Source organism: Toxotes jaculatrix, chromosome 5, assembly GCF_017976425.1.
Source record: "Toxotes jaculatrix isolate fToxJac2 chromosome 5, fToxJac2.pri, whole genome shotgun sequence".
Taxonomy (NCBI): domain Eukaryota; kingdom Metazoa; phylum Chordata; class Actinopteri; family Toxotidae; genus Toxotes; species Toxotes jaculatrix.
The window spans coordinates 14,981,288-14,995,518 of NC_054398.1; the positions used below are offsets into that span (position 1 = coordinate 14,981,288).

Genomic DNA, 14,231 nt, shown 5'->3' on the forward strand with positions numbered 1-14,231 from the left:
ACATCAACTGCACCAGCGTTTAATAGGAGGTGAAATCACAGGCTCACTTTAAGAGGTTTTAACTATCAGCTCTGCATTTCTGCTGGCCTGTCAGACTAAACTGGTCATTCTGCTGCTTCAGTCAGATACTGTAAGTTCCCTGCCCTCCCTGGTGTGACGGATTTTCTTGATCAGAGGGGAACTGGAGCAGAGAGAGAACCAGTCATGTTGTAAAGAGTGGAGGCTTGAGAAGCTGGAGAGGAAGGGGTGGCAGTATTTTCCTGCATGCAGTCTGATCCTAAAACACAGGTGCAGCCTCCATGCCTTTGAGCATAACCCCCCCCCCCCCCCCCCCCCCCCCTCTCCCTGCTGCAAAGTGTTTGTCCATTTGATCCTCCATTAAATCCAGATTATTATGGATTTGTCTTTTTCCAACCTGTGATTTGCAAAGATGGGGAACAGATAAAGGTTATCTGGTGAGGGTGCAGCTCTGACAGTGGGGCTATTAGTTGTCAATCAGTGTCAGAAATGAATAAAACAATGTGCACATGGAGCTGCAATTCAATTCGGTTTTTAAATCGTATTTCTTTTATCAAAATGTGCAGAAACAAAACGCAACACCCTGAGATAAGGGCAGAAAAGGAGGTAGGAAACATATCTTTCACTGCCTATCAAGAAAATGACACTTGTTTCAAAGCAATGCTGAGAATGCATGGGTTTAGTTTCACTGGCTTTACAAAAATAAGAGTCTGCAACAGTCAGTTTTGGCTTTGGTTTTATGTGCAGCTGCGACCTACTCGCACTCTTATATCTCTGAAAGCCTCGGAGAAAGAGAGGGGGGAAAAAAAGAACTGGTATAAATGATGGGGGTTCATAGCTGAGATTTGAGGCTCCCAGCGGCGTCATGCAGAGCCGATCATTGTCTCTCTCACACTTTCTAACTAGCCATTTCACAACATCCAGACAGCGGATCGGGCCGTACGCAGCAGCAGCAGCGGCAGCAGCAGCGGCAGCAGCAGCAGTTTTGCCCTCAGGGCTTTTTTCTCCCCGACGTCGACCATAACTAACAATTTGGATTCAACGCGCGGATGAGGGCAATTACCTACTGGACGTAATCTATCATAATGTCTCCATTTCCGATCGACTGATAGTCAAACGAGTTAAGCAATGGCTGAAGAGATCTGAGTCCGCCGGGTGGCTGTTTAAATGAAGCCCAACTAAAGAGAGAGAGAGAAAAAAAAGAACACACTTTCATTTCATTGCAGAGCAGACTTGGAGAAGCCGATCGGTGGACATCATGTACAGATTGGCGGATTTTACCCTCAGAAAACCACTGAGTGGGTTTGATTTCGGATTACTGTGACACACAGGACGCGTTTTTTTAAGGGGGAGATTTTTTTTTAAGGAGTCTGCTTCCTCTCGCTCCTGTTCGCTGTCCTCCGGGTTCCTGCAGGACTCCAGAGTCGCGGAGAGCCCATGCAGTCGCCAAGGTTGGTTTATCCTATTTGTTCGAGACTTCTTTTGAATTTTAACCAACATTGTTTTAGTTTATTTTTACGCGAGAGTCTTATCATATCTTGCTTTGCTTGCTGGGTTGCCAAACTATATCTGTATGTCCTAAAAATGTCTATTTGTCAGATCTGTACAGTCAGATGAGCTGAATTTCTGCATTGTTAAGAACTTGATCTTTTTGCTGCTGTCACGCGAGAAACTGGTAGAAAGCTGAATTTGTAAATGCAGTTTATTATAAAAACTGCTTTCACTTGACTCTTGCCTGTTTAAGGTGAAAGCATAGAGAGTTCACGCCATGCAGCGCAGTTTTATTTATCGTATTATCCACATTAATTGCATTTATTCCCAACTAAAATTACCACTGAGGCTACTTTGATCTAACATGACATAAACGGTGATCTTCCTCAGAGCAGCGCAACAGGGCAAACGAGCCTGCAGAATGGCTGCAGAATTTCACCTTTTAAATCCTAATTGCATGACAGCTGTAATTAGACCAATAACCGAGCTGTCCATAAAGCTCAAATTTAATGACAGGTTTGGTTGTCCTCATAATGCCATGTGCGTTTGTGTCATGATTTGAGGTTTCATATCAGAGCTTCACACCAAGCGCCATCTGTTGGAAAAGAGGATCAGTCCTCTAGCTGTGACTGTCAAGACAGCCGCACAGAAAAAAAAAATGCAGGCTGGTGCACACAGTTCAACACTGCGCGGAAGCGATGGAGCAGTCCACCAATATTTTACTTACATTACACGTCTGTTGTAATCTCTGCTATCACTGGGTGATAGCAGAGATTTAAAACAGCACACAATAAAACGTGATTGGATTATACCTGCTGGATTTATGGGCATGTTTTATTGTCGCCTTTACCTGTTACAGCATGTGGAACACATGGTCTGCCTGATGTGTCTCTATATCGTTTCTATGCAAATATTTTCTCACTTAAAAATGATTTGTCATTTCACTACCTGGCCATGTAAAAATCCCACAGGTAAAACTCAAGCAGTTAAAAGCAATCAAACAATTTGTTGAAACATCAGACACTAATACCATTATCCAAAAGCCAAAAATATAGACCTAACATAGACCAAAGGCCTGATGAGAGAAGGCTTTTGAAGAGAAGAGCTCCTAAAACCTAATCTGGATTGGAGGTCAAAATGGTAATAGGTAAAATTGTAGCCCTTCTGATTAGGGCTACAATAAGGGGGCTGCAGCTAATGATTGTTTTCACTAATGATGGTAAAATGGTTAAAGAAAAAAAAAAAAAACGGTCCATTACAATTTATCATAACTCAAGCTGACATGTTCAAATTGCTCCTTTTGTCCACCAAACAGCCCAAACCCAAGGACATCATTCAATTTGCAGTGATGTAAAACTGAGAAAAACAATGAATCCTTGCATTAGAGAAGCTGGAACCAGACAATGTTCGACATTTCTGCCTGATAAATGACCGAGCTGGTGCAATTGATTATCAAAATAGCTGATGAACAATTTTATATTGATCGACCATCAATCGACTAATCATTTTAAACACTAATTAGAATAATTCGATATTTCTGATGCGGGATAAGGAGTAAATAGGACTGCTCTGACTAAAGAAATGGGTCATGGACTTTAAAATAATTATCCACTGACATATATGAAGAATCTGTCAAATTATTTGTTTTTCCAGTTTTACTGTCATTTTGCAGATGAATGCAGTCATGCATAAGTATCTCTAAACATCTTGAGCTTATCAAAGACAAAAGCTTAATTGTGACTATCATGATATCGGAGATGTTATTATCATTTAACAATTAACTATTGTTAAACGATAATAACATTAATTCAACAATTAATTATTAGCTTATTGCTCATGTACGTGCCACAAAAATGACTAATAGTTTACCAAATACTTAACAACCACTTAGTGGACTAATTGGGGGCAAACATATTAATGTACGGAACATGTGTAAACATATTGTACCTTTGTGTGCAAAGTCACTGCAACAGGTGAACACATTTGGTCTACAAGCTATCTGCACCATCTATTTTTCAGATATGACATACAGACACCGTGACTCTGAGGTTTTTCTACCAACAATCGACCAACACTAGAACCAGTCACACTTAGGGAGTATCTACATCTAAGCCTAGTCTTGTGTTATTACGACATTTTGATTCCTGACTTTGCTTCTCCATCCACACTGTCGCTGCTAAAAGCCAAAAATGTTCCACAATTCATCAAAACATATCACCGAGCAGCTTATACCTTTCAGCTGCAGTCATTCATTTCATATACGAGTGCCTGGTAGATTGGAGCTGGAAATCAGTCTGCACAGGGCCACCCTTGTTGAAAACATGCGCAGGCTCAGACCTCATTGTACACGAACGTATCCATCATCCATGAGAGGGACAGCAATCACAAAGACATTCACCGCTCAATGGAAAACTACTGTATAGCCAGCCACAACCCGAGTACGCGGCCATCTGTGTGGTAGTATTTTGGTTTAAATGGCAGTAAAAGACACCAGTAATGTGCCATTTGTACAGCTCAAAGGCAGTCAAAAGAGGGGGTATTATGCCTTTTAGAGGAGGGGATCACCGCCCGCATTCAAGTCATTTAAAGCAACATGCAAAAAATACTCTCATTACATGTAAAATGTCTACTCTCTAGTATTAAAAAACGGACTTAAGAATCAAAAGTGAGAGGACTTCTTGTGGTAATTTTCTCTTCATTGATGTGTTAACCTGTAAGAATGTACTTTGGTTTTGACTTTGGTTAATTCACATACTGTTGGGTGCTTTAAACTACAGCAGGGCATCATATTTTATGATTCACATGAGTATTTTGCTCGTTTAACAACCTGACGATGAGTTTACATTATATAATTACAGGCATACTACACATAACAGTTCTTAAATGCCTATTCTGATATTCTTTACACCTAATATCTTTAAATGTGGTGGAACAGCATATAGACCATCACGTAGCGAGACATTTACAGAAAATATAATTGAAGACTTTAGTGAATAAATGCTCTATAATGCAAGTTTTCATTTGGTGTCTAGTCAAACATTTTGCAGGGAGGTGGGGGTGAGCTGGGGACTTGTCACTGTCACTATTTCTAAAATTATTGCTGAGGCCCTGATTCTGTCTGAAGTGTAGGTGGCAAAAGCACTCCACAAAGTCTCCAAAAATGGGAAAGAGAGATTCATTTAGCCTATGTTTAAAATCATACTTACGAAGCCTAGCTGTTTGCTGGTTTCACAGTGTTAAAAGAAAGGATTTGATGCTTGTCTTTGTTATGTACGACAACAAATGGAATATCTTTTGGTTTTGAACTGTTGTTTTGGACAAAACAACTAATTGAGAAAATAATTGGCAAATTAATTGATAATGACAGTAATCATTAATTGCAGTTCTCATCATATCTAAACTATATTTTCAGCTTCTTCCATGAGGCCATTTACACTGGGTGAAACACTCAGACTCAAGACTCCATGTTTTTGTGGCTGCGCCATTTCACCAAATGAAAATACTGTTGCTGGTCATTTTGTATAGTTTATCCAACATTCAGCCTGATATATTTGGAAACTGGAAAAAGACTGTTGGGGTGCACGGCATAAGTTTGACCCAGCAAGTAGTTGTAGAGTTTGAAGAGGTTAACTTGGCTTGTAGCCACCATTTTAGATTCATGTAAATATGTCATAGCAGTTTTAAACATGGCAGTGAATAGTAATACAAAGAGGAAAAAGTTGGTGATTGACAGCTCCCTGAGAATTAAAGTGGTGTTTGTTTTTATTGCTGGTTGTTTTCCTCCTCTTTGCTCTGCATTAATCCCCTGACACATACTCTGTGAAGGGAGGACGCTGGTTTCCTTTTCAGGTTGTGCCTCCACATTGAGGTGACTGTTGTGATCCTAGCAGCAAATCAAACCTCTCTTATATGGCGCTGCGTACCGCCACTTTGTGGGTCGTGAAGACTCGGTCGTCGTCGAACAAGTCTGCACATTGAGGTGTAATTTGAAACTTTGGAGAGGGGGGTTTAAGGGCAGAACAGGCAGCCGTGATTGGTTCCGTGCTCTCCGCTGCCCCACAGAGGCTGCACCTTCTCGACACTCCCTAAAAAGATAGGTTGCCTGGCTGCCTTCAGCCGTTTGCCCCGCACTGAGTGTTAGCTAGCTAACTCGGCTGCAGGCATTGAGTTAACTCTCATACCGAACAGGGCAAAAAGAAAAAAAAAAACAAAACAACAACAACAACAATAACAACTTCTTACCTGGTAGTGATGAGAGGACGGGACAAACTTCTTTTATGGACTTTTTTGAGTTTTCTCAACCAGGACTTAGTGGCTCTAACTCTTCTCCTGTGTCTTTCCTCGATTCGGTTTGACCAGGGAGAGGAGTGAAGTGCGACCCCGAGCTGGATGGATGGTTATGGGGAAAAGAGGAAGACCCTCGGCGCTTGAAGTGTGCAGAGTCCTCGCCGTGTTTCTCTCACTCTTCCCATCCGGTAAGAAACTACGTTTTACTGTTTAGGTTAAACAGTCGACCAGCTTGCATGTTTTACATAGATGCGGTTCACATACTACGGGGTTGAAGTTTATAAATCGGAGCGTAGAGTCCCCCACAAGTTACTGGCGTTCACCAACAGCAAGCGTCTTTTTCACGTTGGGCAGCAAAGTTGCCAGGTCCGGTCACTATTTATCAGCCGGCCGAAATATTTCAAGGGATGTTATAATTTAACATTTACGTAGTGCAAATAAATATAACGAAGTGTGCGCTAAAGTCCTTACGTTGTCATAAACATAGCTAAATATTTATAATTTGCTGTAGTTATCTGTTAGAATTCCACCAAACTCAGTACAAAAAGACAGATAAAAATGTATGGGGAAGTGTTTTCTTGCAGACGTGTGGAAAAAGGTTGAAGGTTTGGAAAATATGACAACAGGCGTGAAAGTGAACAAGCTTGCCATTACATCATTAAAAAAATGTGACTAATCTCGGTCGGTTTAGTCCGGGGGTTTTTATTTTATTTTACTAGAGAAAGACAAAGAACACTCAGAGGTGTTCTTGGTGCTGCTGCAGCTCTCAGACCTTGTTTTCTTTGGGGGATGGGGCATGCCTCAGTATTTCACATTAGCCTCTTGAAAGTAACTGTTTTGTTCCAACCTTTAGTTTGGTCAAGCCAGGAGAACTGTTTTTTTTTTAATTAGTTTTATTTATTACCAGTGAAACTTGAAGAAAAAGTGTGTTTGTAGAGATTGTGATGGTTTGGAATGTGTGTTACAATGTTTTAAAGCCCACTAATACTGCTATTTTTGAGAAGAAAAGCTCCAGTGAGCAAAAAAAAAACAAAAAACACAAGAACATTCCCATTCAAATGTAGCACTGCTGAGCCACTGTAATATTATAGGCAGCCCGGTTGTTGTGTTTAAATTGACTTAATATCCTTGTAATGTGTCAACAACATGACTGCACTGGGTCACTTTTTGCAGTGGAGACACCTCATTCACTGACCGTTCACGTTTGCCAAACCCTTATCAGTTTCCCTCTTAACTCACTTACCTTCAAACAACAACGTGATAATGCACTGATAGTTGAGATCAAGATTAGTTTATTGCCATCTATCAAATGGGTGGTAAATGGAGAGGCGGTGTGGGGGTTGGAGAGAGCTGCGGTGAAGCTTTGAGGAAGGATATTGTTTAAAGTGTGACTTCAAAGTGTTGATATGGCTTCTCCCCTCCAGACGCACTGGGAGAAACTTCTCACAGCCTATTCAAATAAATGCTCTGTTAGTCGATAGTAATACTAGTCAAACATGGTGTCGCAACAGGGCATCCTGAGAAATATTTGAAGAACATTTGTGTAAAGAGTTGGCCGGATGTGGCATTAAAGCTGGAGACAACAATCTACAGTCAGGCAGCGGTTATTATCACTAAAGGTTTAGATTAGGATCCCAGTAGTTTTGCTTGTACATAAACCAAAAGCCTTTGGGTGTGAAAGAGAAGTACACAACAAACAGAGAGGTTACCTTATATCCAGGCTGACCTGAGGGAGGTTCACACCTGTTTACTTCCTACTAAAAGGCATTGTTTCCTGGGGTAGAATGTATAGATTTGTATAAAAAAATAGATGTTATTTGAAAATGTTCATGGTGCTTGAACAACACACTAAAGCAACATACAAAGATTGTTTTGGTATTTTTTTAGTTTTCATATGCAAGAAAAGTAGGAAGACATTTGGCACTGCAGCCTTTAAGAGAAACAACAATGCGTGTGAGGCTATTAGACATAAGTTGGAATTCAAGTTATTTTAGATTCACTGTTATGTAAATTTGTAGTTTCAAACCATCATAAGTAAGTGTATTTATAGCTTGTGTCTGTATACTTGTGTCATGGCAGCCTCTGGTTTGTTTCTTTTGTTCACATGGTGTCTGGTTTCTCCCTGACAGTGAGTCTGCAGTGCAAGATCCTCAAGTGTAACTCAGAATTTTGGGCCTCCACTTCGAACTCTGGACCGGAGGAGGAGTTTTGCACAGCGCTGCGAGCATATAACAGTTGCGTACGCCGGACCGCACGCACCTGCAGGGGCGACTTGGCGTACCACTCCGCCCAGCATGGCATAGAGGATCTAATGACCCAACACAACTGCTCCAAGGAGGGGCCGACATCCCAACCACGTGCCCGGGTGCCGCTTCCTCCTCCACCTCCTCCGCTCCTGCCCGACAGCCAGGAGCGTTCCGATGGCCCGGAAGTGTGCCACTATGAGCGCAGTCTTCCACGCAACACATCGCCGCCCAACTACACTCACTGTGGCTTCTTCGGCGACCCGCACCTCCGAACCTTTGGAGATGACTTCCAGACGTGTAAGGTGGAAGGAGCCTGGCCGCTCATCCACAACAAATACCTGTCTGTCCAGGTGACCAACACTCCTGTAGTCCCGGGGTCTTTGGCCACCGCCACAAGCAAGGTGAGGATCTTCTCTGTTCATCTTGTGAGCATGTTTGGGTCAGAAACTATAAATCTTATGTCACTGTTTTGTCTACAAGGGCTATATGCTGGTTCTAGCTTCTCTAATGTGAAGTTTATCTGTATTTTGTATCACTATATTGAATATGTATGGTATTTGGACTGTTGATCTGACCTAAAAAAGCAGTTCAAAGACTTGTGCTCTGTGAAACTGGGAAAAATTGGCATTTTTTAAAAAAAACATTTAATGACATTTTCCAGGCTAAACTGTTAAAAAAAAACGAGAGACAAATTCATCTGTAATGAAAATAATGTTTAGTTGGTATAAAGCTGTAGTGATATTACTTTAGCTGTCAGTGACAAAAAAAAAAAATCACACTTTTTTGTTAGTTTTAGGTCCTTGAGTGTCACTGCTACAGCAGAATATCAAGCTGTTCATATTTTTGTATGCATGAGCCTCCTCTTTCATGTGGTCAGACTGTGAGAGCTGCTGTGGGGCTGGTTTTCTGTCAGACTGTGGACTCTGGTTAGTGTTTGGATGAGTTCCATAATGACAGATGAAGAAGCTCAGCCCAGCACAATTGCTAAGATCTTGATAAGCTTTATAAATGATATGTTAGTGTTATAGCGGCAGTGCTGCATCAAATGTTAACACGAGGCTCCATTTTCACTTTTCACTGTGGACAGCTCAGACTGATGTTTGGCCTACTTTAGGGTATATCCATACGGAGAACAGTCAAATGCTGTGTCTGCACAGAACTGTTGGATATTTTTCTTTACATCATGAGATATTTTTCTTCTATGGCTTTATCAGCAGTGCGTAGCTCATTATTGTTATTTTGTTTAATGGTACGTTGGTTTGTTTGGGTGGCTGTCCCTAAAAAAGGCTTTCAGTAGAACTTTAGGTCAAAAACAAAGGAGTAGGAGTATTTGTAGTTGGCAAATTCCCTTAGAGTTGGTCCAGTTTTGGCAAAGTTTTGACAGCAATGATTGTGGTCCTCAGTCACTTTGCAGAGTATCATAACTCGAGTGTTTAGACTAGGGTATAAGAGGACTTTGTCCTTAATCACATTTGTAGAAAGTATAATTTTCTGTAATCAAGGTTTCTTAATGATACTCTATTAAGCATTCATGTGTTGCTTTAGCTTTTAAAGTAATGACATTTTTATATTGCTGTTCTTGGAAGCAAATGAGACAGCTTTTTTAAGATCTTGATTCTGGACAAAGGGAAAACAAGGCAGGAGCCAGTGCCACCTGTGCAAACAAGGCCCTTCTGGTAAAAGATCTGCATTTGCAGAGCTCTTGTGTTGGTACATTGCTCTCGCTACAGCAAATAAAACTGTCTGGTTATTTCCATCTTCATTCTGATGGAGGGATAATAGAGGCATTTTTTCTTTTGTTTGTTTTCATTAAAAGCTCAAAAAATTATCCAGGGGAAAAAAAAAAAAAAAAACAGAAGCTGATGTAGGTGGGAAATGTTAGCCGAAGGTAAAGGAAATCGAGGCAGAACTGGTGCAACAGATGAATTGTCAAGCTAAGAGAGTATTCTGTAGACTCCCCCTGTCCCCTCTGTCCCAAGCGAGCAGACATCAGAGTCCCTAGGCTGTCCTGTGTATCGCTGCTCTGACAATGGCTCATTGGTGTCCTGATGAAACCAAGCTTGCAGAGTCCTGACCAGTCTCACTTAATTAGCTACAGAGTATATCGCTTCGTCCTGGCCCGACGCCACTCCCTGGAGCATAGTTCTGGGGTTCACAGGCAGGTTTTTCAGCGCCATGAATGGATCGTCTTTGTGTCTGCAAACTGAGGCCTGATTTTACATGGCCGAGACTCATGTTTTTTGAGGGCGTTTACCTTGGCCTCCCCCATGTTGAGCCAACGCTGAAATGTGACACTTAAGTTGGATAGATGGCACATATTGCACAAACTTTCTCTTAATGCAAACATATTTTTAAAGCTGATGTGTACATTCACTGGAGTGTACTAGTTTTATGCATCAGAGCGCAGCAGCTAACGACTGCATATGCGCCTCTCTGAGAAGCTTTACGTCAGAGAGACATGATCATGTTTGTAAATTTTTTTAAATGTCATTTCTCTTGTGCCTTTCGTCCTGCAGCTGACAATCATCTTTAAGAACTTCCAAGAATGTGTGGACCAGAAGATGTACCACGCAGAGACAGATGAACTGCCAGCTGCCTTTGCAGATGGCTCCAAGAACGGAGGGGATCGGCACGGAGCGAACACCCTGCGCGTGGTGGAGAAGGTTCCCGGGCAGCACGTGGAGATTCAGGCCAGGTACATCGGAACAACCATCGTGGTCCGGCAGGTAGGCCGCTACCTGACCTTTGCTGTGAGGATGCCAGAGGAAGTTGTGAATTCGGTGGAGGAAGGCGATAACCAGGACTTGTACCTGTGTCTTCACGGCTGTCCTGCCAACCAGCGCATCGACTTCAGGAACTTCAGGGCTCGAGCAGCGGAGGCTCACAGCGCAGGCAGGACCAGGAGTGGCACCACGGCGCACGGCTTCACCTACCAGTCTGCAAAGGCCAAGTGCAAAGAGCGACTCCCAGTGGAGGATCTGTATTTTCAGTCCTGCGTGTTTGACCTCCTGTCCTCTGGAGACATTAACTTCACCATGGCAGCCTACTACGCCTTTGAGGATGTAAAAATGCTCCATTCAAACAGCAACAGATACCACATCTTTGAAAAGGATGCTTTTACAAGTAATGCAGCACCGAGGGGCAAAGATTTACTTTCTCTCTTCCTCATCAACCTCCTCGCTGTCTTATTGTGGATTGAGTGTTGCACAGTTCATCTATAGTCCCTTTACAACAGTATCCTCATGGTGTATCCGTCAGTGAGTGTTAGAGTACCATCGCTGTGTCGTACATCGGCTCCTCTCTTCTGCTCTGGTTCTGCGTCGTGACCTGGGCCTTGCCAGTAAGGTCACCCCAGCCCTAAGTCTCATTTTAGTTGTATTGTCATGTCTTGACTTCAGTCTAATGACAAGGGGAGTCCACCTATCATCACGTGTATTTAGCTGGTTCATGGGACTGGTCTTTGAAGAGAGCAGCGGTGAGAGAGCCCAGCTACTCCAAAGCTCAGGATATCCACCTGGGATTAAATCCCACATTCTCACCGGGGCCGCATGCCTATGGGAAGCCGGACAAGATGATCTTTTGCAGAAAGAGGAGTTTGCTGATCCTCCCTCCCCCCCGATCCCCCTCATTGGTGCCAAGCCAGTGAAGCTCTCTGTGGCTCATGTGGCGAAGCTAGAGGACCTGACAGGGGCTTTTGTTAACCTAAGGCCAGAAGCAGCTCTATGTTTGATTAGTTTCCAGCTTTGGAAAAGCCTGAGCCTTGTGGAGGAAGCACTCAGCCAAAAGGATGTCAGAGCAGCGTCTCCAGTTGTCTGCTGTGGAGATTAATGGGTCATATTGTTAGGTTATATGTACGCGCGTGTGTGTACGTGTGTGAGTGCATTAGTAAAATATGTGTGCAGAATTCAGTGTCTGTGGTTAATTTTGTGTGTGTTTGCGGGTGCAGGAGTTCCCAGAAATGAGATAACAAACCTCCAAGTGGGAGAAATCCGTCCCCATGTCTTTTTGTCGCACCCAAAATTTCTACAGCAGCAGAGGAGACGAGGCGCTCCGCAGTCTGTTCAAATGGACGCTATCTGCCAAGTAGCAAATCCCAAAAGGGAACCGATAAAAATAATCTCTTTTCATCTGTACGTCCCTTCCAGTGTCATACAGCCTTTCCCTCCATTGTTTGAGCTGACACGTTGATCAGACAGTGTTTGTGTTTTAAGTCTGTAATGTGAATGTAGCTAAAAAGAAAGCAAAAGAACAAACTTAGTTAAGGGGCACTCAGTGTTTACACAGTGTAGATCAACCGGTCAAACTATGACACCTCTTTGAGAGAGTTTTGTGAATTTAACTCTCCATTTCAAGTAACAGTGGTGTAGATACTGTTAGTACTAACTGTAAAGACGTCACCTCTCGTCAGTTTAGCATTTTATAGACTACCAGTGTGCTGACCTGACTGTGGCTTATTGAGTAAATGATAAGCAGATGTCTGTAGACGTGATTTCATGGCTTAAGTCATTGCCAAAGAACAAGCCCTTGTGCCAACATTTCCTCAACAACTGAATTTTCATCTTACAGTCTTAAACAGTTCACATTAGGGGGATTCTTAATTGTATATAAGTCGTGTTTGTGGGTGAATTTGCGGTACGCTGAAAAGTCACACACACACTGTAAAAGCAGCATTTGTCTCTTTTTTGCAGTCTCACCTTTCTTTTCTCTTTTGCTTGTGTTTCATGATAACACTCCTCACTACGAGAGGTTTCCATATGAACTTTGGCTCTCGGCTGCAGTGTCTGCTAATGTGTAAGTCGTCCCTGTAGATACTGTTACTACTCGGGCACAGTTTGACGGTCATTTATCCTTTACACTGAAGTATTTGGCAGGCCTTACTACTGCTATTTGGAATATGTATTGGTGCAGTTTGACAGCTACACAAAAAAAATCACACAAAAATGATTGTAATGTTGAATCTTGTGTTAATAGATGTAATTTGTATTGTGAGTTTTACAGTATATGGTTCTACATGTGTAATGTGAGATTGTACATATGTTTTGTGAGTTGACGAGTTTAAAATTTGTATATTACCAGTTGTGTTTTGAATTTATCACTCAAGTTTTTGTACATCTGATGCTTTGGTGAATGTGAAATTTTTTTTTTTTTTTTTTGAAAAGGGATTCTTGCAAAAACATGAACACCACAGAACAGAATATTCTAAAACAGCATTTACACTTTAGTCTTTGTAGAGATGTTGGTTGTCATCACTTTTTGCTTACTTGGTCGCAGATGAAGTACAAACACCTTGAATAAACCGTGAATGCAAGGGAATGTAGAAAGTGTTCTGGGGCGTTCATGTTTTTGAGTTTAAAGCACTTTATGTTTATTTTTTTCTTTTATTTAGCTCTTATTTTGTTTGGAATTCTGTGTCAGACTTGTAATGGTTAAAAAGAATTACAAAAAAAAAACATAGCTGAATGGGAAATGCCAGAAAGATCAAACTGTGTTTGTATGTAAAGCAGATGTGGTGCCACACGCCAGCTGTTTATAATGTAAATTATTTATTGAATAAAAGAAAACGTCTTGTTAATGAGGTGCCCTTCTGTCTCGTTCCCTGTTGGTGTGAGCATTTTTTGAAAAGTCACCCTGTGTGTTGTCTTGCCATGATTAGCGGTGTGTGACTGCCCCCTGCTGCAGAGATGTTGAGGTGAACGTGAGCAGATGTTAAATCTTAAAACTTTGACTTAAGAGGCAAAAACCTCATAGTAAAAAGTCAATTCCAAAAGTTGGAATTGAGTTTTGAAAATGCCCTCAGTCAGTCATTGAATCAGTCAATAGCAAACCTCCAAAGCTGTCATCTCAGGTTCATCCACACCTTATCATGATTAAGTTATTATATCCAAGATTATAGAACAGTTTCTACAAGATGTTGGAAACATTCCTTTGGGATTGTGGTCCACAGTGAATTATCATGTGGGAAGCAGACATTAGAAGATGGTAAGTTGTGGCCATAAAAAGATGCACATGGTCAGCAACAATACTCCGACTGTGGCATTCAAACCATGATTCACTGGTATTAAGGAGCTTAACATGTGCCAAGAAAACATTCCCCACACCATTACACCACCACCACCATTAGCCTGGACTGTTGGGTTACCAAATTCTGAGCTTACTATGTGTGTGACTCAGCACAAAATCCAGACTCAC

At 41.9% G+C, this 14,231-nt stretch overlaps 1 protein-coding gene across 1 annotated transcript; it reads left to right on the forward strand.

Annotated features, from left to right (window-relative positions):
- The first annotated feature begins 952 nt into the window (after positions 1 to 952).
- Positions 953 to 13,475, forward strand: rgma (repulsive guidance molecule BMP co-receptor a). The gene is made up of 4 exons (XM_041038896.1): positions 953 to 1,469; positions 5,869 to 5,984; positions 7,926 to 8,443; positions 10,559 to 13,475. The coding sequence occupies exons 1-4, from the start codon at positions 1,456 to 1,458 to the stop codon at positions 11,261 to 11,263; spliced, it is 1,353 nt and encodes a 450-aa protein (XP_040894830.1). The 5' UTR covers positions 953 to 1,455; the 3' UTR covers positions 11,264 to 13,475.
- The last annotated feature ends 756 nt before the right edge of the window (positions 13,476 to 14,231 follow it).

Excerpts from the sequence above, each read along its gene's own strand:
- rgma (XM_041038896.1), top strand. Across the intron at positions 5,985-7,925 it reads TCTCTCACTCTTCCCATCCG|TGAGTCTGCAGTGCAAGATC; the intron begins GTAAGAAACTAC and ends TCTCCCTGACAG. Across the intron at positions 8,444-10,558 it reads TGGCCACCGCCACAAGCAAG|CTGACAATCATCTTTAAGAA; the intron begins GTGAGGATCTTC and ends TTCGTCCTGCAG.